We start from the raw sequence: 24,783 nt of genomic DNA on the forward strand, positions 1-24,783 counted from the left end.
TCAAATAGAATATTTTAGAATTTCCTGTTTCTTCCACATAAATTAAGAGGTCCATTATTTTCTGAAAAGTGATTTCAATCAGATCCCTCTCCCAGAATATTTACCTTAAAATTTTGCAAGAAATAAATTTCTTCCCAGGTGGATAAAATACACTAAAATGTTATTTAAATACAAATTGGAATCCAAATTTATAATTTTCTCATGTTGAATTTGTATCATAAAAAACCCACTTCTCATACCATAAGGGTTTTTTTCCTTACAAGATTGCTAAACTTATATTTAAATAAGGAACTTAGGTAAAGTTATTGATGAAAGCTCGCTGTTACTTAAAATTTCACCTTATACATAGAAATTCAAAAACAGTCTCAGACTAAAAACAAATGAAATAGATAACTATGAACTTTTGAGATGTACATAAAAAGAAGGCAAAAAGAGCTAAGCATTATTTCAACAAATGGAACTGGATATGAAAAAGATCAGGAATAAAGAAAAAGAAAAAGAATAAAGCCAGGAATAATCGGGGGGGGGGGTGTCAAAATATTTATTTATGAATGAGATAGTCAGAGATTTTCCCATCATCACATTAACTATTTTCCTTACTGTGTGAGAACTGATCTAATACACTTAATGAATCAAGAAGAAGGGAACATTTTCAAAAATCCGAGCAGCAACACATCAACAGCTTGGTTGTTCACAGGTATGTGTTTACAATCCCCAACACATTCCCCTATCCCAAACAGAAGATTCAGATCATGAAAATATACTATTTACTGCAATAACAAGTTTTCAAATTCAATTCTTATTGTATATATGAAATAGATCCCTCTCCCTAATTTATTAAAAGCAGTTTCTCTTACACATGGAATTCTGTGGTTGTCTGCCTAAATTATTCAACTGAATATTTAAATATTGATATAAAATAAATCAGTATGTTCTTTTCTTTTAAAGAAACAATTTAAGTCCAATTACTCAGTATGGATATGGAATGTACTTCCATATAATTTTATGTGCCTTGCCACCTCCTTTAGTTCCCAACTATCTCCCTTATGTGGAATTGATGCAGCCCTGCCAAACCTCAGTCCCAGAGGAGCAGCTGTTTTGGTGGGGTCTGCACCAAAGGCTCTGAAGAGAGAACATGGGAATCAAAAGACTATGGTTAAATGCTACACACAGGCTTCTGAACTTAACAATAAATGTTATTCTCTCAGAGTACACAGACTGAAATTGCCACAGCCATTCAATGTGAATATGTTCCGTAACTGTGGAAAATCTCAGTAGACTTTTATGGTAATAACAGACGTATGCCATCTGCCCAGGTTTATGGCTCAGAAGATGTTCAACTGCCACTGTCTTATTTCAAGGAAAGTTCCTCTTACAAACCTCTATGAGAAAACAATATTAAATAATCATATATAAAGTAAAATAATATAGACAAATACAATGTTTTGATTACCCGCTAAAAACACAAATATCTAAGTGTTGAGTCTGTAGTCTTTTTTTTCTAGTTATTTATTTATTACTGAAACAAAAGCCATTTTATGTAATGGTTGTTATTGGATTCTAACTATGGAGGCCCAGGATCAAATACAAACTCATCCAATGAAATTAATTGGATGACTTTAGGTCAGTCACTCTACACTCCAATAGAAGGGTTATTGCAAAAAAAGGGGGAGAGAATTCTATGTATAGCATCCTGAGCTCCTAGAGAAAGGAGTGGAATGTATAATAATACAACTAAATAAAAATGACAATACCTCTTTATACACTGGGTTATGCTACATGAATTATTTCTAATTTTTTTGGTCTTTTTTGGCATATTTACCAAAAATGAATCTATTAAATAATATTCATGTTTCTCCATTATATTGTTATCCAACAAATCCCCTATTAATCATAAACTTGTAATGACAATTTAAGATCTTAATCATTTCAAGATGGACCTCCAGTTTTTCATGTGTGATGGCTAAACACAGAAATGGTTTACATAAATATGTACAAACCTAAGCTAAATAAATCTGAGCACTAAAACAGGAAAAATAGTACTGGAACTGCTTTAGATTTACTTTAAAAATCTAAAACAGGTTGCAGATGAATGTTGGCTAAAATCAAAAGAAGACTACATAATCTTCTGAGCTCTTGCAAAAATGTGGCACATTTGTATCTTTCTCCTTATATGAAAGTATTGTTGTTATTTAGAGCAAGATTTGACTATTTATACCAAATTAAGTAATTTGAGGATATCACTTACTTTTTATAAATTAAGACTTAATATTCCTTCAAGTAACACAGCAATTATTGTATTATGACTTCTATACTCTAGGCTAAAATGACATGTTGTAACATAAATCTTAAACTTTTCATTAAACTGCCCAAATTCAAATCCTACCTTTTTGTGCACTCTGACATTTTTGCCTGGCATTTTCATTAATTTTGCAACATACATAAGTGTAACTGAAATGTTACCTGATCAATATTATGTCTCTTTCATGTAGCACTAGAGCACATTTCCCCAAAGACCACACAGCAATGCAGGAAATAAATGTGTAAAATATCAAATGTTAATGTTAACATAGCAACACTTAATGTATAACAACTGAAAAGGCTAAAACAATTCAAAATAGTCCAAAGTACCACAAATTATCCACAAACCTATTTACAGAGTAAAATCTGTCTGCAATAACTAATTCACTAATTCGTTTTGAAGTACCTCTTTTTACTTAAATCTTAGATATCCAATTATTTTTCAGCCCATTATAGTAATACGACAGTGGAGGAAAAGGTTGCATACACCCTTCATCTGCCCTAAAGCATTACAGTTTCCAACTTCCACAAGTACAGGAATGTGTGGCGAAGAACTGAAGAGAATTAAACCCAAGTTGGAAGACATTTTGATACTACACTAGCAAAGACAATTCTTCTAATTTCTATGTAAGAAGTTGCCTTCATATATTAAATATACATAAAAGTATTTTGAATAATTGCATGTTAAAATTACATAGAAGTGATTCATTTTTAAAATTTAAATATGAACAAAAAAAGCTAATATTTAAAAAATTCTGTTAGTTTTGTAAACTGAATGCTAATTTATGATCAATATAGTATTTGGGAGAACAATACCTATTGGAGGAAAAACTATATCATTTGTTTCTATACTATTTAAATCCTAAGCTTTGGAACATGTTATTTGAACCTAACACTTCACAGTTGTTGGAACAAACCAAAATCCAGCAGAAAATTCCCATTAGAGGAAGTTAAGTAATAAAGTCTCTCTTGAGTGGACACTGACTACATGAATACATCCAGGTTGTGTTCCAGAAAACTGTATGGAAGTGATTTATCATTTCCTTTTTTCAGGACATTTGACTTTTCAGTCTAGACTGTAATCCTATAATTTTGTGTTCTCTCCCTTTCCAAGTTTTAATCAGGTCTGATATTTAGTTTTTGAGAATGGCTAGGTGCCGGCACCTGCTGTGACTTGAGAAATATGTTATTTGTTAATTCTCTCTTCTCAAGTAGCTGTAAGAATAAAAAAAATAGGATTCCACTTTGCGCAACTTTGCTTTTATCCGTGTTGCTCATTTACTCTCCAGTTAAAACCGTTAAAATCTTATTACTTCAAAAGCATTTTAAACAGTTTACATTTTGCAGAACAGTAGATGTAGGTTGCAATTCTAAAATCAGTAAATATGCTCAGATATATAATTGTTATTGAAAATGAGTCATAATAAAAAGCTATCCACTACTGTGGCTCTTTGACAGTAGAATAGGTTATTGAAATCTACTTTATGACAAGTCAATCATAAAAATATTGACTATAAGCACACACGCATTAGCTGCCTTACATCAAAAGGCCTTGAAAACATTCAGATGCTACCTACAAGATATCAACATAAAGATAATGTTACATGAAGATCATGCCATAATATTATTTTAAAATGTTAAGGTTCTGTGTTTTGATTCCTTTTTAAAACCTGTTACTCTTTGCACTACCTTGACCAATGTAGGATCCCCAAGTGAGACATCAGAATCAATGAAAACCAAATGGCTTAAGGTAAATATAAAAATATATATTTATATATGTGTGTGTATTAGTTATATTCCACAACAATAAAAGTTTATTTAAAACACAGATGATGGCAATAGCCTGGTCACAGTATATCAGCAACTTGTACCGAGAAGAATGCAACCTCTAACTGTGATAATATAAAGCTATTACAAATAGTGTTCTCCCTAAAATGGTCTTATTCTTTTATATTACAAGGTATTTATTTTGATCTATGGGAACAGTTAAGTTACTGCCTCTATATAATCTCCTATATCACCCTAAAAGTTTTTGAATTTGAAAAATCACATGAGTAAGTTCCATAGCAATATTTCAGCTCTTCCAAATAGGAAACGTACCCCTCCTGTATGATTCCTTGAGTTAAACAGTTGTCTGAACACCAATTTCAGTTTCTTCTACTTATTAATATAGTAGTGCTTTATAAAAAATCTAGAAAACAACCTCTATATACAGCACCTCCAATATTAGTATCATTCATTGTATGAACAGTTGTAGACACCTACCCACACAGCTAAAAAACTATTTTACCAGGAAAACAATGCAGATTAAGATTATGAAGCAAGAAAACAATATTACGGGTTGTCTTTGATGACCAGGAATCTAATTCATCAGGAATGACATAATAAAGATTCCAGTGACTGCATTAATCTTCCTAACCCTCATAAATAAATCATTTTTCAAGAGATCAGTAATTCAAGGTGCACATCAAGTCTAAAACTACTGACTTGTCCACTATTATTGCTTTCTTACTGAATAGTTGATAACAATGTGTTTCAAGTGTGAGACTATTAAGTATTATCTGTGTCTGCACATTCAGTGTTGGCTTATTGTGAACAAGTAACCAGCTGCTGCATCCTACTTGACTACTCCTGGTTTGCTTCTTCTGCCAGCAGAAGTGATTAAGTAAACCTCAGAAAATTCTTCTACAATTGGTTTAGCCATTCCCACTGACCTTGGGAACAAATGGGAATTGTTAAGCTTGTGTGCAAAATTAATAATTGTTTTCCATTAAACATGCCATAAATGATGAATAAATTAAAAATATCATACCACAAAAGCAGCCAGGCTTCTTGGTGGTGAGTCCCACTCAAAGCAACCATTTATAAAATAGGCAGCACTTATAATGACCATGATGCAATGTTTCACACGCATAAAGTTCCTTAGAAGAAGCTAGAGGTAGGAAACAGATAATGTGTTAGCTTCTTTTGTACGGTTGAATATATTCTGTGTTCACATTTTATCCTAAAAGGATACACTATATAAAGTAAAAGTGCTATTATTGAAGAATAAAAAAAGGAACTGTCAATAGGTATCCACAGGTTTATCGGTAATTGCAAAATATAAAAGCCTGTACCATTCCACTGTGCAGCACAATAGAAGAAATTACAATGCTGCTGTACTTACTAAGCTTTCATTCTGAATATGTAACTATGCTCCAGGCACTGAGTTTCAAAGATTTACTATATTTATCCAGATTTTTGAAATAAAATTTTATACTAGCTGTATGAAATGACATATGCAGTAATTCTCAGGCAATTTTACTTGTTTTTCCATTTAAGATATGACAAAACATTACAAGGACAAGAAGAACCATGCATTTCTTTTTAAAACCTGTGGAGATCTTTTCAGCAGCATTTGGAAAAGTATTACCTTGAACTTATTCATAAAATTCACTGGAAAGAGCTTGCTAACTTGTTGCATTTTAAAGCATAATACTGCATCTGTTTTTATTTAAAACAAGATTTCTCTAATGAGATATTTTAAATTCAAACTATGCGATAAAGATTATCTACCCATTGTCTGCAAATATGCCCACTAATTTCTAAAAAAAAACCTGGGAGGACTATACTGAAAGTATTTTGTTTTGTGTATTACAAAAGAGTATTTGCTTGTTTTATGATTATGTAAATATTACCTGATTGATGATAAAAAAAATCCTTACTAAAAGTAACACTGCATTTTAAGTAAGAAGTATACAAACACTATTCAGTTTATAAATCGGTTCTGGAAAAGCAGATTGATTTAGAGCCTATTTAGATACTATAATTGTAATCATAAAAATATAGAATAAATTTGCTTGTAGTATTATTTTAGCCGATACTTCAACACAAGGAACATTTCAAAATAGTCACTGTTCATAAGTAAATATTTCAGCTAGTACAAGTAAACACACTCAGAAAAAAAAAATGTGTCAGTCTTTGAAGAGTCAAATAAAAGTTTGCTGCCTTAATTAAGATTCTAATAAGCACCACAGCATTGGAACTAGGAGAACAAAAGACTGATAGATTCTCTAATCCACAATAATATGAAAGTTCCTGTAGGTCAAATTAGCCACAAAATGTATGGTAGACTAATTTTACAGCCACCTGTGCCATAACCCGATACACAGGGGAAATCTGATGACTTTATTGTAGTTCTCATGACACTTTTCTAAAGCTCAGTTGTTGCTGGGAGTGGGGCATGTGTCTGTGTGTGTGCGTCTGTGTGTGTGTGTGTGCGTGTGCGTGAGTGCGTGCTCACGTGTCCAGATAAACTTTTATTATAAATCACAAAGTGCTTTAAATGCTTATTCCCTCCCCCATCCCACCCCCGCAAAAAAAAACCACCGCAAAACGTTGCAATTCTAAATCTTTACCTGTTTAGATAGTCTGTTTTCTTCTTCAATATATTTCTGTTCTTTGGGCATTAATGTTTGGATGCTGGCTTTCACCTAAACATCAGAATGTCACGATATTTAGGCACTGAAACATGTCTCATTTAGAACCATTATCACAGCATTTCAAAATCCCAAGGCCAAGATTATAAGCTAGAAATATGAAGCACAGAAGCTCATGCTTGTGTATATATTACAGCAGTAGCAGTGAAGTGATAAAGTGTGACTGTCTCAGGCAGTGGCAGGAGAGTATTCTGCAGCATATATCAAAGTTTAGAGAAAATGAGGAATGACAGAAATTCTCTACAAATCAGGAACAAAAGCTTTCATGAAACCGAACTCTTTAGCAGTACAAAAAAGCCAAAGTTAAGACTTACAGCATTAAAAATCACATCCATTTCAAGATAGATGACCCCCTTTGTTGGCCCTGTCAGCTGCTTGTTTTTCAAAACGTAGGCTTTCTGTTCACCATTTTGAATCTGCAGGAAAAGGACATGACAGCCGTCTGTCTCACAGTCTCTACTGAATACACTCCCTCCATGACCTTTGACCCCCAGCTGCTGAAACTGACAGAGAACCCAAAACAACTGTGGCAATTCTGACAAGTACCTGTTCATTACCAGGACCAAGTCTGTCAGGAAAAATTAACTATCATGGGATTCAACATGGCCGTGAATTGAGTATGTTAAATTTTTTTTCAGTATTCCTATTACAGACCTGGGTTGAGAAATGACAGCCTGTACTGATTGTTTCCATGAGCATAAAGAAATTTAGAGCAGATGACGATGGCAATGATGATGATGATAATAACAATAATAATATCAACTTACATACAATAATGGAATAACCACTTTGCCTAGGAAGTCCGCACTCCGATCACGATCTTCATCATAAACTGTCACTTCAAGAACTGAGTGGATATCTTTAATATTGCTATAAAGAGTGAGGCAGAAAGAGGTGCAAAGTCACTGAACTGGTTGCTAACAAAAACACATCACTAAGTCCCAAAAAATCAAATAGTACATGTATTTTTGAAAGTATAAATCTGAAAAAGAGGGCTAAAAGATGACCAATTTAAATAGGAATACAACTCAGTCATAATACTGAACATTTGGCAATTACATACTTCCTTGCCCTTATTGTGTCTGCAGAATGTCTGCCAGCTGCACTATTTAGAGTGTCCCAGACCCCATTGGACAAAGATGGGCCGGCAGAACCAATTAGTGTAAATTGCTAAGCTGGCTAAGCATTTCATGGAAGTATTGCATTTGCTCTGAGTTGGAAGCCAGATAGATGGAATCTTTTGAAGTTATAGCGGTATCAACTTGTGGTGTTACCTAGTATGTTTCTGATATGTGTAAGTTCAAGTTAGCAGAGAAAGTTCTCTACAATATTACACATCTGGCTGCCCAAAGCATCTACCAAGGGAACTGGGAGTTGGACTTTGCTGGTCACCAATTCTTCTTTGAGATAAGGGACTATTGAGCACTTTGAAAGAAATCCTAGCCTGCCCACGCCTTGAATAATGGCTGTAGAACCAGCAATAGGAACAGCTTTTCTTCTAATTTCAACCTCTCCTTTTTGTAAAGGAAGTTAATAATGGAATTAAAATTTCAAAGAGCACACACAGACATAATTCTTAAGCTATATATTAAGGACATAATCATTTTAATATATTTTAATATATTACTATATTTATGTAATATATTGTACACGTTACATAATACACATATATTAATAAATACATCTGTCTGTCCATAACTAATATTTTATTTAAAATGTCAACGTGGATTATAATATAATTAAGATCTAAAGTATATTAGAGTACTACTAAAATAATGCTGAATCTAAAACTGGTGAAAAGGAGAACAAACCACAAATTAGTGGTGAAGGCTTGCATGAAAAGGAAAATAAAAGATGTAATGGCAGACACTTCACCAATGTTAAAGTAGAACATTTCAGAGTGCAGGCATATTACAGAAAATGTGTAAAATGTCACTCCTGCTTCACACATAATGATCTACCTTAACAATCTTAACAATCTGAAGTTTGAACTGGTTCCATGTTCTACATGAGAAGAACCTGAACTTGGTTTGTTAGCTAATAGGCAGCTGATTCAATTGCTTTCACAACATGTAACATGAACATGGCCAAGTGTCTTGCTTAGCAACTTGTTCCAAGCATCTTCCACCAAATGAGATTTTTGGAAAAAATGCAAGGGCAGCCCCACACTGACTGCATTATGCAATCCAAATGTAAGGGTTATTATATGTGAACAATTGTAGCTAGCTTGCCATTACCTAGGTGGCTAAGCTTTGTGAGACAGATGATAATCAGCCAAAGCTATTTTACTTTATTGAAAAGTTACATGAACAGTGTTACATACTGACAATCAATATAGTAGTTTCCACCAATGTCCTTTGTTCCAGCAGGAACAGTATTCAAATCTGATTGGTTGAAGGGTCTGACAGCTCCCTATAAAAGGGCTGCTGCCAGACAGAGTCTTTGCTGGATTATACATAGTTGTCACTTAATTAAGACCTGTTGTTGCTGAAGCCTGAGTCTGCCTCATCCATTCACTCGATTTAACACTGGCAACGAGGATGGGATTGGAAGGCAGCTAGGCAACAAAAAGAGCAGAAGCAATCCAGCAAGTCAATCCAGCCCAGAGTGAAGCACGGCAGAGAGCAGCCATCTTAAAGCGGCAAATTCAAATCCACTTGCCAAAACAAGATGACTGCGCACGCCCCACCAGCTCCGTACGACCCAGCCACTGAGCCCTGGGACTCCTACATGATGAGATACGCATGCTTCCTCGAAGCCAATGACCTCCTGGGCCTGTCCGAAGGCTGGAAAAAAATCAATGTTCCTGAGCTACTGCGGACCAGAAGCGTTCGAGACGGCAAAGGATTTGTCAGAACCAACGCCGCTCCACTCGGTTGCTTAGTCGGTCCTACAACAGACACTGCGGACACACTATGCTCCCAGACTGTCTAAATACATCCGGAGGCACGAATTCAACCTCCGCAACCAGAAGGAAGGTGTAACAATCAATCAATATGTTGCTGCACTTCAAAACGCTACGGCCTACTGCGAGTTCAGAGACTTAGATGAACTCTTGCTAGACCAAATTATATGTGATGTTCGGGACATTAGTTTGCAGAGGAGGTTGCTCACCAAGACCAACCTCACTCTACAGATCGCCCTGGATGAAGTCCTCAACCAAGTCGATGGAAACCCTACAGAGACAGGGCAGCCCAAAGATCTAATTTTGCAGATATTCACTGTAGCACTATAGCACTTCTCATCATGTTCAGACTATCTCTCAACCTGACTGATTACAGGTATGACTGATGCTATCCATCCATTAACAGATTGAAATAAAGCCATGATTGTTATAAAGGGCCTGAAGTTGCAAGCACTCTGCCCCCATTCTCCAGAAAAGTTTGATATGAATGTTGGACTTGTAGGACTAGAAAACAGATCATATAATGTTCTTATACTAACCTTTGGATTTTTTTGGCTTCAACAAGAACAACAATAACAAATAAAGCTGCTAACCAGAGATATGCAGTGGATTATTAAACTGTAAATAACATGAAACAGATCTATTTTTCTTATAATACAATTAGGAGAAATTACAATAATAATATGTTTCTTCATTCTTCAAATTCAAAAAATCAAATATTTCCATTGGTAAACTTGTAAGATCTGCTCAATTCTCTATAAACTAAAAAAATGATTTATCTACTAAATCATTTCCAATACATCAGATTTTTTAATATTAAAATATTACAAAGTCTTTTTACATTCTTTCCTATAGTTAACTCACTCTTATTAAATGAAGAATCACAATAACTGGTCAGAAAGTACTGTGCCACGAATGTCCAATTCAGCAAATTATTCAGCCTAGTATTTTGACATCTTTGATTTATCTCTAAGCTTTAGCTGTCCTTTATAACAAGAATGGGCATGTCTTAGGTGTTAAACTTTCTTAGCCTCCTGACCTTTAAAGGGGCTGCAGAAGAGTGTTAGGTGGTATCACTTGAAAGGTGTTTTGGGGAGATGGTTTAGAGTTGGATTAGGAAAAGCTTTGGTTTCCTAAATTGCTTAGGAAAGTTTAGCCAAGCAACTTCTGATAAATTGCTCTAAGTCATGCACTGAATTTCAGAGGATGTTGGGCTATTGGGAGTGTACAAATTGTTATTCTAAAGTACTGAACATGATTGATCCATGTGCCGTACTAATCCCAAGTCCAGTCCTAACAAAAAAGAAATACAAAGAAACACGGTACCTCTTTTATTTATTATAGCTTGTTTGCTGCTCAATTCCAAATGGCTCTGAGCTGCTTACATTAAGTAACAAAAACATTAACATAGAATAACCATAATGAAAACACTATCCCATAATAGTATCACCCAGAAAGTGCATGTCAATCCTCACTGTTCCCAAAGGCTTTCTGGGACAGCCATGCCTTTGCAGCTGGAAGTCCCCAAAACAGGGGTTGGTTTGGATACCCAGAGCCAGGCTCCTATGATTTTTAGATTCTAGATTTTAAAATCCTAAATAAGTAAACAGAAATAAGTATATCACATTTACTATCACCTCCCAGATTCAGTCTTTGATATCACCAAGAATTATGGCAATTTTGAACAGTCACTAAATGAACTGTTGTAAAACTACCTGTATGATGTAAGGTGTGCTTTTTTTAAATTAAAGTTTCCAATGTATGAGATCCCTCTTCCAGCATCTTAGCAGCAACACATTTGGTTACATTTGCCAGATTAAGTTTTAAAATGTTTTGGAACTACATCATTTCGCAGCCATATTGAAGATCATCAATAAAAATAAATTACCAAAAGACAAAAAACATTTGCTTATAGGTATTTCACTATCTTATCTGTTTATTCCAAAGACATTTATTTGCTATACTTAAGAAATTAGACCAATTTAGTTGTGATAATTTTGAAAGCCACAATCAAACTTGGAAATGAAATGTTAAGAAGTATGGTAAGACTTACAAAGTGAAGATTTTGTTCCACTCGGGATTAAGGTTCTTATATATTGTGTGGGTCAACAATCTATCATTGTTCAATTCAATTACACAAAATGGATCACTTTTACCTGTAAAAAGATAATTTCAGAGACATTCATGAATTTGCAATTTAAAATTATCTTGCCATTCTATGTAATTAACACTTCATATTCTAAAAACAAAATAATATTAAGGTTATTAGTAATACTGTGTGATAAACTATAAAATATTGCAGTGTGATACTCTGGGATCAAAGCAAAAATGGTGGCGTGTGAACATTAGTTTGTGATTAAACATGCCTTTGCACAGAACTGCATGAGAGATACAGTTAGATGATACTGCAAAAAGTGTTGCAGACAGCAATTTTCATGCGTTAGTACTATTTTGCCTTCCAATTTTAAAGACGACACAGCCCTGATACTTAGTGCATTTTATTATGTATGAAGTTGTTAAATATATTCTGAGGACTAAAACTTAGAAGGCTACAAACTAATAGATTTACAAGCAAGAATTGACATAATGGCTCTTCCACATATTACATAGTTCAGATTTAAACATTTAGGTTTAATTTTAATTTAAGGATAATATACTAGGAAAAATAGATAATAATTGTCAATTTAATTTTGAAAATTTCTTAAAGACTATTCTATGTCATAAATATTTGCCTACATTTGTAGTGCTATTTAAATTAAAACATATTGTAAAATTTAATATTTCAGAGAAATCTTACTGAACTTTCAGGACACATTGCAAGAAAGTGTGTGGTGACAAAATTTCACCACTTTGATACATTACAGTTATGTGATAAGATAATGGGTTTGACTCAGGACTATTCATAACCATCAGTATAATCTTTCAAATAATCTATGTCCTGAGAAGGCTATTTTATTACATGAAAATTAACTGCAACAAAAGCAGGAGTAACAAATGTTTCCCACTAAACTCAGTTATGAGACTGATATCGCCAAGATAGATAGATCCTAGTGCAAAGTATAGCACACTGGGCAATTCTTTTTCCTAGAAATATTCTGTAATGAAATATCACAAATTTAAGGGTCTCAAAGAAACCCCATTAAATGGTAATTTGTAATTTGTTTCATACTTTAGACAATCATTATGTAGATAACGCTGTTAATAAATTAATAATTTTCCGTATTGCAGCACTGATTTAGATTCCACCACAGGTTAATGTACATAATATTAAATTTAATGACATGGTATAATTGCTTTACGTATGTTGAATTTCATAACATATATATTTTTTTGGGGGGGGGTGTTCCTTCTGGAAAGGTATCTGAAGTTTTCTTGGCAACATTTCATAAGTGATTTGCCACTGTATGTTTCCTAGGGCTGAAAGACAGTGACTGGCCCAAAGCCACTCAGCTGACTTTGGCTTAAGGCATGAGTAGAACCTATAGTCTCCTGGTTTCTAGTCTGTCACCTAGAATTTACACCAAACTGGTTTTCAAAACATAATTTCATTACATAATTTTGTATGAAGCATAAATCAATACATGATGAAATAGTCTTTCCCCATTTACACTTGTCAGATAAATCTGTGTGTTGGTTTAAACATACAAGACATACTTTTCTTTTGCCTTTATCGTTGATTTCCATTTTTAACTGTACACTGTACTTTGAATTAATTCAGATATAAATGATTCTCCAGGATTTATCTTTAAAGTACTCTGGATCTTGACTTATATAGAGAATTTACCTCTAGTACTAACACCTTTTGGATAAAAATTACTTTTAAAAAAAAAGCAAGAATGTTTCAAACAAATGTTCAACACATCACAAATATATATTCCCAATTATTAATATACAATTAAAACAAAATCTATATAGCCCTATTACTTCATTTTTAAAAGAAAGTAACATTAAATTTTTGAGGTGACATTGGATTTGCATGTTTAACAATATTGCATTTAATTTGAACTGAAAATTATTTGGATGATCTATGAATAGAAATGCAAAGTATAAACTTAAATAAATGCAAAAGCCACATTCTGCCACTGAACTGTCTAAAGTTACTGTTTTGCAAGGTATTCCCATATTGTTACATCATATGGTTCCTCTTCCCATCATCCTATTGCAAAATTGGTTATTAAATTTCTAGATTCCTGAATTCTTCTTAAGCAACAAGATGCAATTTAGCCAATTTGCTCCTTTTTCAATGTCAGATAACATCAACTAGAATTACTGCAAGTGCTGTTATTTCCACAAGAAAAAGTCAACTATCGTTTTCCATATCTTTTAAAGAAAAGCCATTAGACATTTCACTAATAAATTTCAACTGGATATTCCTTAGACAGATATCCAAAATTTTAGTTTCTTAATCTAAACAACTGTTCTTTTGCATAAGCAACTTTTGGAAACTAATACTGTATGATCAGACCTTAAGATAACAAGCAAATGCATATAATTTAAATAGATGAATAAATTCAGTAAGATTTTTTTTTAATCACTTGGCTGTAGGTATGCTAAAGGGAAACACTAGTTTCCTTGTTAGTTTTGTCACAGTGGGCTTACATTAGCAACCCTCAAAATCCAAACTATAAGCAAATCAATTCAGCTTCCAAATATTACTACCATGGTATAATTGAGAGATATATGACAGATGTTTCAATAAAAAGGCATAAGTACAACACAAAGAATACTTGTTTTCCTAGTCATTTTCATGAGAATAATTCCACACCCTCATCTATGTTTTGGAAACAAGACGGGAAGTCATAATCCCAACAAACCTATCCATACAACAAGATTAATTGGATGAAAGCAACTTATTGCTTTATTTGCACCATAAGAATAAAAATCACTCTGTTGAGAGAAGTACAGTGGCTCTTTGTGCATGTAGTAATTCCTCTTCCTTTTTCATCTTCTGACAGAGCTGGAAGCCAAGGACACAATACAGAAAGTATCTATGAGGTCCTAGTAAGATCAGCAGCAGCAATACTGGTTGAATGTGCTGTGCTTGAAGACAAAAACATGGGTGATAGATATACAACTGGCCCACCCTAATTTCCCCAGTGTCTTCCTTTCCATACCTCCCTTTAGTGTCAGCACTGATGGCTTTAGCTCTTTCCTATTTTTCCCCTCAAAATGTTTTTGCCCTTAATAAAAGTATTTTCAACACCAACACAAACGAATGGCAGCTAGCTGATCAAGGCACATAATAAATCATACAAAGACATTCTTATTCTAAACATATTTTCTAGGAAGTGTCATACTATGTAGATTCGTGACGGTGAACCTATGGCATGCACGCCACAGGTGGCACTTGGAGCCCTATCTGAGGGCACGCGAGACATTGCCCAATATCAGCTCCAGCGCATATGTGCATGCTGGCCAGCTGACTTTCGGCCTTTCAGAGGGTGAGGAAGGCCGTTTTCGCCCTCCCCAGGCTTCAGGAAAGCTTCCAGAGCCTGTGGATATTAAAACACGAACACAACAGGCCTACTGGAAGTTCGGAGGCTTCAGTGAGGCCTGTGCGCATGCGTGGGGAGGGGACTGAGGGGGGTTGCGCATGCATTCACGGGGGAGGGCATTGCATTATGGGTGTGGGCATGCATGCAGGCGCACCCTTTTGGCACCCAAGCAGAAAAAGATTCGCCATCACTGATATAGACATTTCCAGATTTCATTATCACTTTAGTTATGTTAGAAAAGGAAAATCATAAGCTTGGGTTAGGGTTAGGGTTTCAAAATATAGTTTGATATGTAGCACCATTTCTGTGGAAATCTTTCACAAAAAATGTATTGATGTTTATGGTTGTAGAAAGAATGCATAAAATTAAGGAAGCTCAAAGGGGAAAAACAGATTACCGTAAGCTGATTTACCCAAAGATTTCCAAAAATGAGGCTGTCCTTTCATCCTTCTAGATAATTTTTTTATCTAATGACAAATAGTGATCTAAGCTCTAAATTTAGGGATCATCTGTGAAATAGATTCAATGAAGACACGATGTGGAAATCCACATGCAAACAATGTTTTTATCAAAGCATGAAAAGTTGTATGAACAGTAAAATTTTAAATTGAGCCCAGAGATACTTAATGAGCAAAGCATCTGGAAAAGCATTATTTTAATACAATCATATGATTTGGTCCCTGACAGCAATATTTTTTTTCCCAAAAGTTTCATATTAATATAAGGCAGCACCATATACAACATTTTGCAGAATCTACACAATGGACCGAAAAATAGATTACTGAAAAAGCATTTGATGATATTTGAAGAGAGTATATCAAGATCAGGAATCATTGCAATACTAAAGCAAACAGATAAGGGGATAATGCTGTTAAGAACTTTGGTAGTGAAGACAAACATCTCATGTTACTGGATAATGTTGGAATTTATTGAGTTTACATTGCCAGACTAATAAAAGATTTCCCCCACTACCCATTAGTTGTGGATCAGGATAAAGTGAAAAATGACCAAGGTTAAGCAATAGAACAAGAGAACAAGAGAAGAGACGGTATAAGATTATCAGTGAGTTTTCATCTGGATAAAAGGATTCATTTTTTTCAATATTAAAATGGAAGGAGCAGCAGAATATTTACAGATTGAATATAAAAAGCAAAGAAGAAAGCTCTGCACTTGCTATACAAAGCAGATGGGAAGTGCACAAGAGAAAAAGCCTTTAAAGGAAAGAGCAGTTGGTTTTGAACATGTTGAGCTTCAAAGAAAAAAAAAAGTCCACATGAGAATATCATGTAAGCTGTTTTGAAGCAGAGAATAGAATTGAATGTCATCAGAAGAGATGAGTAAATCAATCAAGTTTTGCATGTGTTCATAAATCCATGTGCTCATACCTATTTGAATGTGCTCATAATTAAATAATTGTACATATTTTCTAAAAATGCATGTTTGCATTCAATTGCTTCATTTATTCATGTGTTGTGCACATGAGTAATTCTTTTTGAGTAAAGAATTGCATTAAAAATTCTGTCGGATCCCAAATTACTAATGTTTTTTTTTTTTGTACACATTTGGATGCTGCTTACTCATATAATATAGGAACTGCTGCTGCTTTCATGCCAGAAACACCAAGGTGCTTCCAGATTGAAAAGATTATCTGATGACATCACTATCACCTAGATGCCTGGTTGGCGGCTCCTTTCATGTCCCCATTAATGAGCCCATCAAAGTGGCACCTATTTATCTACTTGCGTTTGCATGTTTTCGAGCTGCTAAGTCAAAAGAAGCTGAAGCAAATGACAGTGCATTTGCTGCAATGGTCTCCTGCAACCCTCTGCCAGCAAAAAAGGAGCTCAGGAGGATTGTGCATGATCCTCGCAAGCTCCATTTTCTCTGGCAGAGGCACTGCAGGCCGGTCCTTCGCTGTTTCCAGGATGGTCCTGCGGCCAGATCTAAGCACCCTGCGGGCTGGATCGGGGCTGCAGGTCTTCAGTTTGACACCCCTGATTAAGAAGAAGACCAAGAGTAGGTTTCTCTTAAAAACTCGACAGAAGAGGTAGCTGAAATCAATTACTCAGTTCTGACTTATTTTTAATAAACCTTCATTCCAAATTCCAGACAGCCGGATTACACAAATAATTACATCTGCACTGGATTCAAATAAAGGTTTTGCATTTTTCATGGAGCTATCTGAATGCCTTCAAGGACATCAACCTGGCTTACGTACTTTGCAGCAACCTGCTTACAAGCTTTTACAGGCTACATCCAGCACTTTACATGAAACCTTCTACTCCTCAGACTTGGGTAGACATGATGCTATCTATTAACTAAAGTTGGGGTGTGAATGGAGATTGCCTGAGATACATTATGCAGCTGCAAACTTCAGGAGTATAGCATGATAAAACATTAGCAAAAAAACACCATTTTCTAGAAATTTTGCTTGCATTAAGAATGGATATATCTTTCAAGCTGTATTTCTTTTTCCCTAATGCCAATAACAGTTTTATTTTTTAAAAAATCATATACAATTAAGACCATGGGTGAAAAACAAATACATGGTTTAATGCAAACTAAAACTCCCAAAGCAATCAGTGTTAAAATTCATTCAGGCCATATCTCATCTGCATCTTTCTGTGAGAAATCAGACACCTAAGATGGTTTAGATAAATGGCTCAATTAATTGTACAGAAGTAACCCTCTTTGAGCTGAACCAGAGCTGTGAGCTCTTTATTAAAAGCACTATTCTGTAGTCCATAACCTCGTTCCTTGACTCCTCTCTAGTTTCCAATTTAAACAAGTCCCTGTGCGGCATGTTCTAAAGGGCTTTGTCTCCCTGTCATTGTTAAGAGAGCTGAGGCATCCTGGAAGTGTGAAATCAGACCTCATGAGCTGAACGGTTCCCCAGGGAACACTGGACTGCGCAGAAGGTCAAAGTCATGGGCTGGACCATCTGAAAGCACCCTGATCACCCGTCTGTGACATAGCAAGCAGGGGAAGTGTGCGTGTGAGGAGACTATAATTGAACACATCTTAATTAAAACCCAAAGATAGCAAAAAATAAACTGTTTCCTAGGCAGCCTGTCAAATTCAGGTTCCACTAATGAGTTCCAGTGTTTTAATTTCTTAACAAAAGTAAGACTCAGTTAGCAGTAGTAAAAACAAGGATTCGACATCATATTCCTGTTCTTGTTTTGCAATAATCTTTCATCAACAATATTAATTAAAACATATGAACACTAAATAATCAGCACACTATTATTAAACATACAATGAATAGAGAGCTAAAGAATCATTTCACATACAATAATCAACCATTATTAAAATATTTTATAAAAACATTGTCATATTTTATGTTTAATACTCTATTTTTAAAACAATTTAAGATGCTACTTCTTAACATCTTAAGCTGTGAATTTGTCTGAATCAAATTTGTAGATATTTTCAATGAATTCAATTATTCTTTAGTGGTTCATTTAAAAGTTATAAATTTCCATGGAGATTTATCAATCACTCAAAGAGGAAAAAAAGAGGAGAAAAAGATTAGGTCCTTTTTGATAACTCTATGGCAAGTTGGATTTCATAATTTTCTAAGTTTTCTCAGGAGAGTATCCATTTTAATTGACTCAAAATGCTATTTTACTAAATAGAAAACAAACTTTCTCTCCCATTAATTTAATGAATTATATTCATTAATTTTAAAACTTGTTGGTTACTAAGATTATTTCTTTCTCTGGGAACAGAATAAACATTATTATTAATAGAATCAAAGATAAAGGTCCTATAGAATTTCTTTTATAGCTTTTATTACATGTTGGTGCCATGTCTGAAAATATGTCTGAAAAATATTTAAGGGCTAGAACTTTATTTTGGGCATGTCAGTCATACAAACTGCGCTATATTATTAGAGTAAAAGGAATCATGAGGTTTTCATAAATTGCATCATTACTCCAGTCATTACTCTTATGTCAATACTGGAATGGAATTTGGAACTTGAATAACTTTGAAATGTTAATAATAGCTACCAATTAATAGCATATAATAAGAGTAACAAAAAAATCATATATAAGAATGTCTTACGGCAATACCAAACATGGTTAATTCAGAATAAGATTTGCTGATGATCAGTATGTCTTAGTGTAATTCATGTGGTCATAAAACTGTAGGCATACACAAACAAATCTTTTTACTATTACAGCACAGTATTTGTGCATTCATGTCTACGAATTATATTTATAGTGTCTCTTTCATTTATAGTGTCAATAGGATTGAAATAGTAAACTCTCCTTTGAGTCAGGATTGATTCTTGGTGATTTCAGGACAACTGGCAACAGTAGAGTTATACACACATACACATATCCAAAGTATTGTGAAAATAGTTTACAGGTGGTCCTTGTTTAAAGAACATTTGTTTAGCAACAGTTCAACTTATGACAGTGCCTTGTGATACTTATAATTTATGATATTGCCAAATGAGTAGTAGTTACAACCAGCCCTCATACTCACAGCTAGCATGGTGTTGTCAAGCAGAAATCAGGTATGGCTTGGTGCAACCAAAGAGACAGAGACCAGGTGATCTCCCTTCACAAAAATGGACACCCCCCAGCCCCCAGGAGCACTCTACAAGCCTCCTAAAGGCGATGCATGCCCCGTTTTTCACAAAAAGTGAGGTGTGCAGAGGGTTTGGGAGATCTGCAGAGTGCAAAAACTTTTTTAAAAAAATTACCTCTTCAAAATCTTGATGCCTCTTATAGTCTGAAAAATATCATATATAACAGGAAGTGGGCATATAGTAGATAAGGTACAGCAGTTACAAAAATACCTGTACATGCCTCTTGTGATTTTATCACATGCTTACTCACGAGCTTTTGGTTTCTTATGAAACTTTACACAATGCCCAGGGCCAGCTAAGGCCTAAACTTTATTTTTGCCATTTCAACATAAGAACTTTTTAACCAATCATCAGAGTTATCACAATCCCGATCAACATAAATTCTCCTTTCATATTTTGACTAGTGCACAGCAAAGACAGGATAAGCAGAGATGGCATACGAGCCATACTTCTGATGTCTCATGGAACAGATGTTAGGGCAGGCAGACATGATAAGAGGAAGACAATGTATGCAACAACAGAAGAATATAAGGAAGATTACAAAAAAGATAACCCAAAAAATTTCCCAGAGCCAACCCCAACCAGGTAGCCAACTAATAAGCCAAGAAGACAGTCCGGGGAAGAGGCCAATATCAGCATCTTTGGGTCTGTTCTGTATCTCCTTTTCCATGAGATAGATGGTGTGATCTCAAATTATCAAGACAGCATAGAGAGATGTAATTGAAACAATGGAAGTGAATTAATGTACAAATACCTCCCTTGGTAGCAAAGACAACATCCAAGGCCTGGCGATTTTGAATCACTTGCTATGAAATATCCGTCACTTGATGGAGCCTCCATTGTAATGGGGTCCATATGAGCTCAGGCTGGCATTGCCTCATATAGGTTGTAAAGGACCAATGGATTGGGATCCTCACTGATCTTAATGCCAAAAGCCTGACTGAATTTATCCACAAGTCCCATTAGGTGTGGTTGACTTTCCAGGTGATGGTGCACCATGCATATATACCAAGTTCATATTTGGAGGAAGAATTAAAAGGTTGGAGGCAAGCCACTGCTCTGTGTTGGATGCGAGCTCCTAACTTTGCAATGATTTGTTTTTTATTATGGGGAACAGGCATCTTCCAACTATCAGTAACATTTATGATTTGGTATACCTGGGCTTCCAATAGGGCTGCTTCCATGACCAGCCCCTGAGTGCCAGTCGGGGGTATATGTGCACAGATCCACAACTGGTAACATTTAACAATTTTGCTCAGGTCTGGATATTCAGAATGTGTGTGTTGGTACTCCAACTTCCAAAGATGGCGACCGAAGCTGTTTGTTGTCCTTCTATTTGTTTGGGGGTGGTGCCTTCATGTTCCAAAGTTTTTGCATGGCCCAGTTGTATTGAATGGTGTTCTGCTGGAAAGTCTTCCTTATAGACTGACTCTCTATGAGCCTCTAAGTTTTTCTGAGGCCCCATTTGGTGGAAAAAGATAGAGTGCTTATGGCAAATCACTAAGTGGCTGTTGGTAAACCAGTGACTCCTTTGATGTTTTGGCATGTGACTGAAGGGTGTTGTTGTTTAAATGAAAGCTTCAGTCCAAGGTCATTCTCAGCCCCACAGGCTACAGTCCAATGATAATTTGAATCCTCAAAAGGATCAGTGGTCTTGGGACAGGTGTGGTGAATCCTGGTGCAAATACCAGCAACTTTAACAGCTGTATGGGTCATGAGAAGGATGAGGAAGGGTCCTTTCCATTAAGTCCAAGATTCCATGACTAATGAATCACTAGGAAGGAAGGAGTGCAGTAGGTGATCCAATCCCGGGTGATGGAAGACCTGGACAGCTTGGTAAATGGAGGAGACATTTTGAAAGAGAGCAGATATAGTCCTGGGGGGCTTGGTCCCCAAAGGCAGGAAAGGATGTGGAGGTGGAGGCTTGATAAAGATTTAACTTATTTCATGTAATTATGTTGTACACACAGTAATTCACTGAAGGCTCTCAGAACAAAATATTTTGGCAGCCATGTGATTGCTTCATTTCACCTTTTCTCTCAAGTAAGAATTTGGGTTCTCAAAAGTCCAGATATAAATTTATTTGCAAAATGTTTTTTAAAAGATGTAACAGAATTTATCATTAAGCAAGAATAGAACAGAAACCTGGCAACCTTCAGTATTTTATTTGCTATACTGTTGGTTTTGTAAACTATAACATAAAATTAGTCAATGGTTACTGATTAGCATAAAATGGAAATAGTTCTTGCCTGTAACATCAGCTGCCATCAAACCTTCTGCTCTGATGACCTTTACCTGGAGAAATCCCACATCCTTTATGTTTTGAAACATCTGCATTAGGTTCTAGAAACATACACAAAATTTAGGAAATTACACTGAAGTCATAAAAAAGCAAAATATGAAGAGACCATTTCCTCTTAAAGGTTCTAAATTGTCCTGATGGCTTAAATCACATATGTTTCTAACATATCCTAACTCTGAAGCTGCACTTAGGTCTGGCTCAACACTTTATTCTGGAACTGGCTTACTTGGCAGAAGGCTCGTGAACACAGCTCCGCAGGGTTAGTCTTAATTGTACACAAAAAGGAAGAATCCACAAAGAAACATATAGATATGTTTCCACTGCAGTACACAGATGTCAAAGCTTTTATATATGTATGGATCCTGGATTGAAACTTCTTTTCCTCCAACTTTCCTGAGTCAGCAGGTATTTGGCTGATCTCTTGATAGCCTTGGAAGGCATCTAGTTCCCATTGGCATGGAAACCATTGCTACCTGCTATACCACTTTTATTCCTTAACATTAGTTGACATTCAGTAGAGAAAATATTCAGTTCTATCCCAAATACATAATTTAACAAGTCTATTTTAAAAAAAATAGTATTTGTTGCTTATTTTAAATCATTATTTAATTGGAATAGTGTCCCAGAATTATATTAAATGATGACACCTTGATCATAAGGTACTTCTATTCCACAAACCAGAGATGTTGCAGGTTCTTGAGAAATAATTTAGAAACTGGAGTGTTTCTATGAGTTATCTGTAACAAAACTAAAATTATGCATACACAAACATATTTCTATATGACTTAGCTTTATTCCCTATAGCTTCCTCATATTATTCACAAAATAGCAATTATTTTAATTTTTTTATAAGTTTAATTTGTTTGTAAGTTTTAATTGCATAAACACAGCATGTGTTCAAATTTCCTATATTATTATGGTATAAAACTATAGTTTTATATAGTTTTATAATTACTACTATAATCATTAGTTTATACAGTATAATTAAAATATTTTATAAAAGTGTTGTGGTTTAAAAATAGTATTTATTTTTTAAAAAATCAGGAAACAGCAAGTAAAGAATGAGTTTCTAAACATTTTGACAGGTTGAATCCCATTAAAAGAGCAAACCTGGATTTTAACAAACGTCTGAATGAATGCACTTTTCCATTATGATGCAAAATTTAAATTCTTAATCATATTCTGTTTAACAAAAATGTTTTCTGCTTGAAAAAGTTGAAATCTTAACCATGTATTAGACAGACCCATTTACAAGTGAAACTCGAAAAATTAGACTATCATGCAAAAGTTCATTTATTTCAGTAATGCAACTTAAAAGATGAAACTAATATATGAGATAAGACTCATTACATGCAAAGCAAGATAGTTGAAGCCGTGATTTGTCATAATTGTGATGATTATGGCGTACAGCTCATGAAAACCCCAGATCCACCATCTCAGAAAATTAGAATATTACATGCAATCAATAAAACAAGGAGTGTACATAGAACAATATCGGACCTCTGAAAAGTATAAGCATGCATATGTACTCAGTACTTGGTTTGGGCCCCTTTTGCAGCAATTACTGCCTCAATGCGGCGTGGCATGGAAGCTATCAGCCTGTGGCACTGCTGAGGTGTTATGGAAGACCAGGATGCTTCAATAGAGGTCTTCAGCTCTTCTGCATTGTTCAGTCTCATGTCTCTCATCTTTCTCTTGGCAATGCCCCATAGATTCTCTATGGTGTTCAGGTCAGGCGAGTTTGCTGGCTTATCATGAAGCATGAAGTGCTCCAAAATCTCCTGGTAGACGGCTGCGTTGACTCTGGTCTTAATGAAGCACAGTGGTCCAAAGTCCTGTTGCTTAGTGGTCCAAAGTCCTCTTTTCTGATGAGAGCAACTTTTGCCAAAAGCACCAAAAACTGGTTCAATGACCATGGGATTACTGTGCTTGATTGGCCTCTCCATTCTTCCTCCATACTCTGGGTTCTTGGTTTCCAAATGAGATGCAAAAGTTGCTCAATGATTCAAAGTCCTCTTTTCTGATGAGAGTCTACCAGGAGATTTTGGAGCACTTCATGCTTCCTTCTGCAGACGAGATTTATGGGGATGCTGACTTCATTTTCCAGCTGCCCACACTGCCAAAAGCACCAAAACCTGGTTCAATGACTGTTGGATTACTGTGCTTGATAAGCCAGCAAACTCGCCTGACCTGAACACTATAGAGAATCTATGGGGCATTGCCAAGAGAAAGATGAGAGACATGAGACCGAACAATGCAGAAGAGCCGAAGGCCTCTATTGAAACATCCTGGTCTTCCATAACACCTCAGCAGTGCCACAGGCTGATAGCTTCCATGCCACGCCACATTGAGGCAGTAATTGCTGCAAAAGGGGCCCAAACCAAGTACTGAGTACATATGCATGCTTATACTTTTCAGAGGTCCGATATTGTTCTATGTACAATCCTTGTTTTATTGATTGCATGTAATATTCTAATTTTCTGAGATGGTGGATCTGGGGTTTTCATGAGCTGTACACCATAATCATCACAATTATGACAAATCACGGCTTGAACTATCTTGCTTTGCATGTAATGAGTCTTATCTCATATATTAGTTTCACCTTTTAAGTTGCATTACTGAAATAAATGAACTTTTGCATGATATTCTAATTTTTCGAGTTTCACCTGTATAAATAAAAATGAGACACAAAGCCTGTAATA

The 24,783-nt window shown here is 35.2% G+C and overlaps 1 protein-coding gene across 2 annotated transcripts in view; it reads right to left on the minus strand.

Annotated features, from left to right (window-relative positions):
- MCTP1 (multiple C2 and transmembrane domain containing 1) overlaps positions 1 to 24,783 on the minus strand; it is a 140,986-nt gene that overhangs the window by 60,726 nt on the left and 55,477 nt on the right. For both annotated transcript variants that reach the window (XM_081944916.1, XM_081944917.1), the window contains exons 10-15: positions 22,029 to 22,122; positions 11,738 to 11,840; positions 7,547 to 7,649; positions 7,094 to 7,195; positions 6,699 to 6,773; positions 5,114 to 5,233 (exon numbers count right to left, since the gene is read on the minus strand). In XM_081944916.1, the coding sequence (XP_081801042.1) occupies positions 5,114 to 5,233; positions 6,699 to 6,773; positions 7,094 to 7,195; positions 7,547 to 7,649; positions 11,738 to 11,840; positions 22,029 to 22,122 (597 nt within the window). The remainder of the gene's footprint in view (positions 1 to 5,113; positions 5,234 to 6,698; positions 6,774 to 7,093; positions 7,196 to 7,546; positions 7,650 to 11,737; positions 11,841 to 22,028; positions 22,123 to 24,783) is intronic.

This window comes from Natrix helvetica (genome assembly GCF_964273705.1).
Source record: "Natrix helvetica genome assembly, chromosome: 2".
NCBI lineage: Eukaryota > Metazoa > Chordata > Lepidosauria > Squamata > Natricidae > Natrix > Natrix helvetica.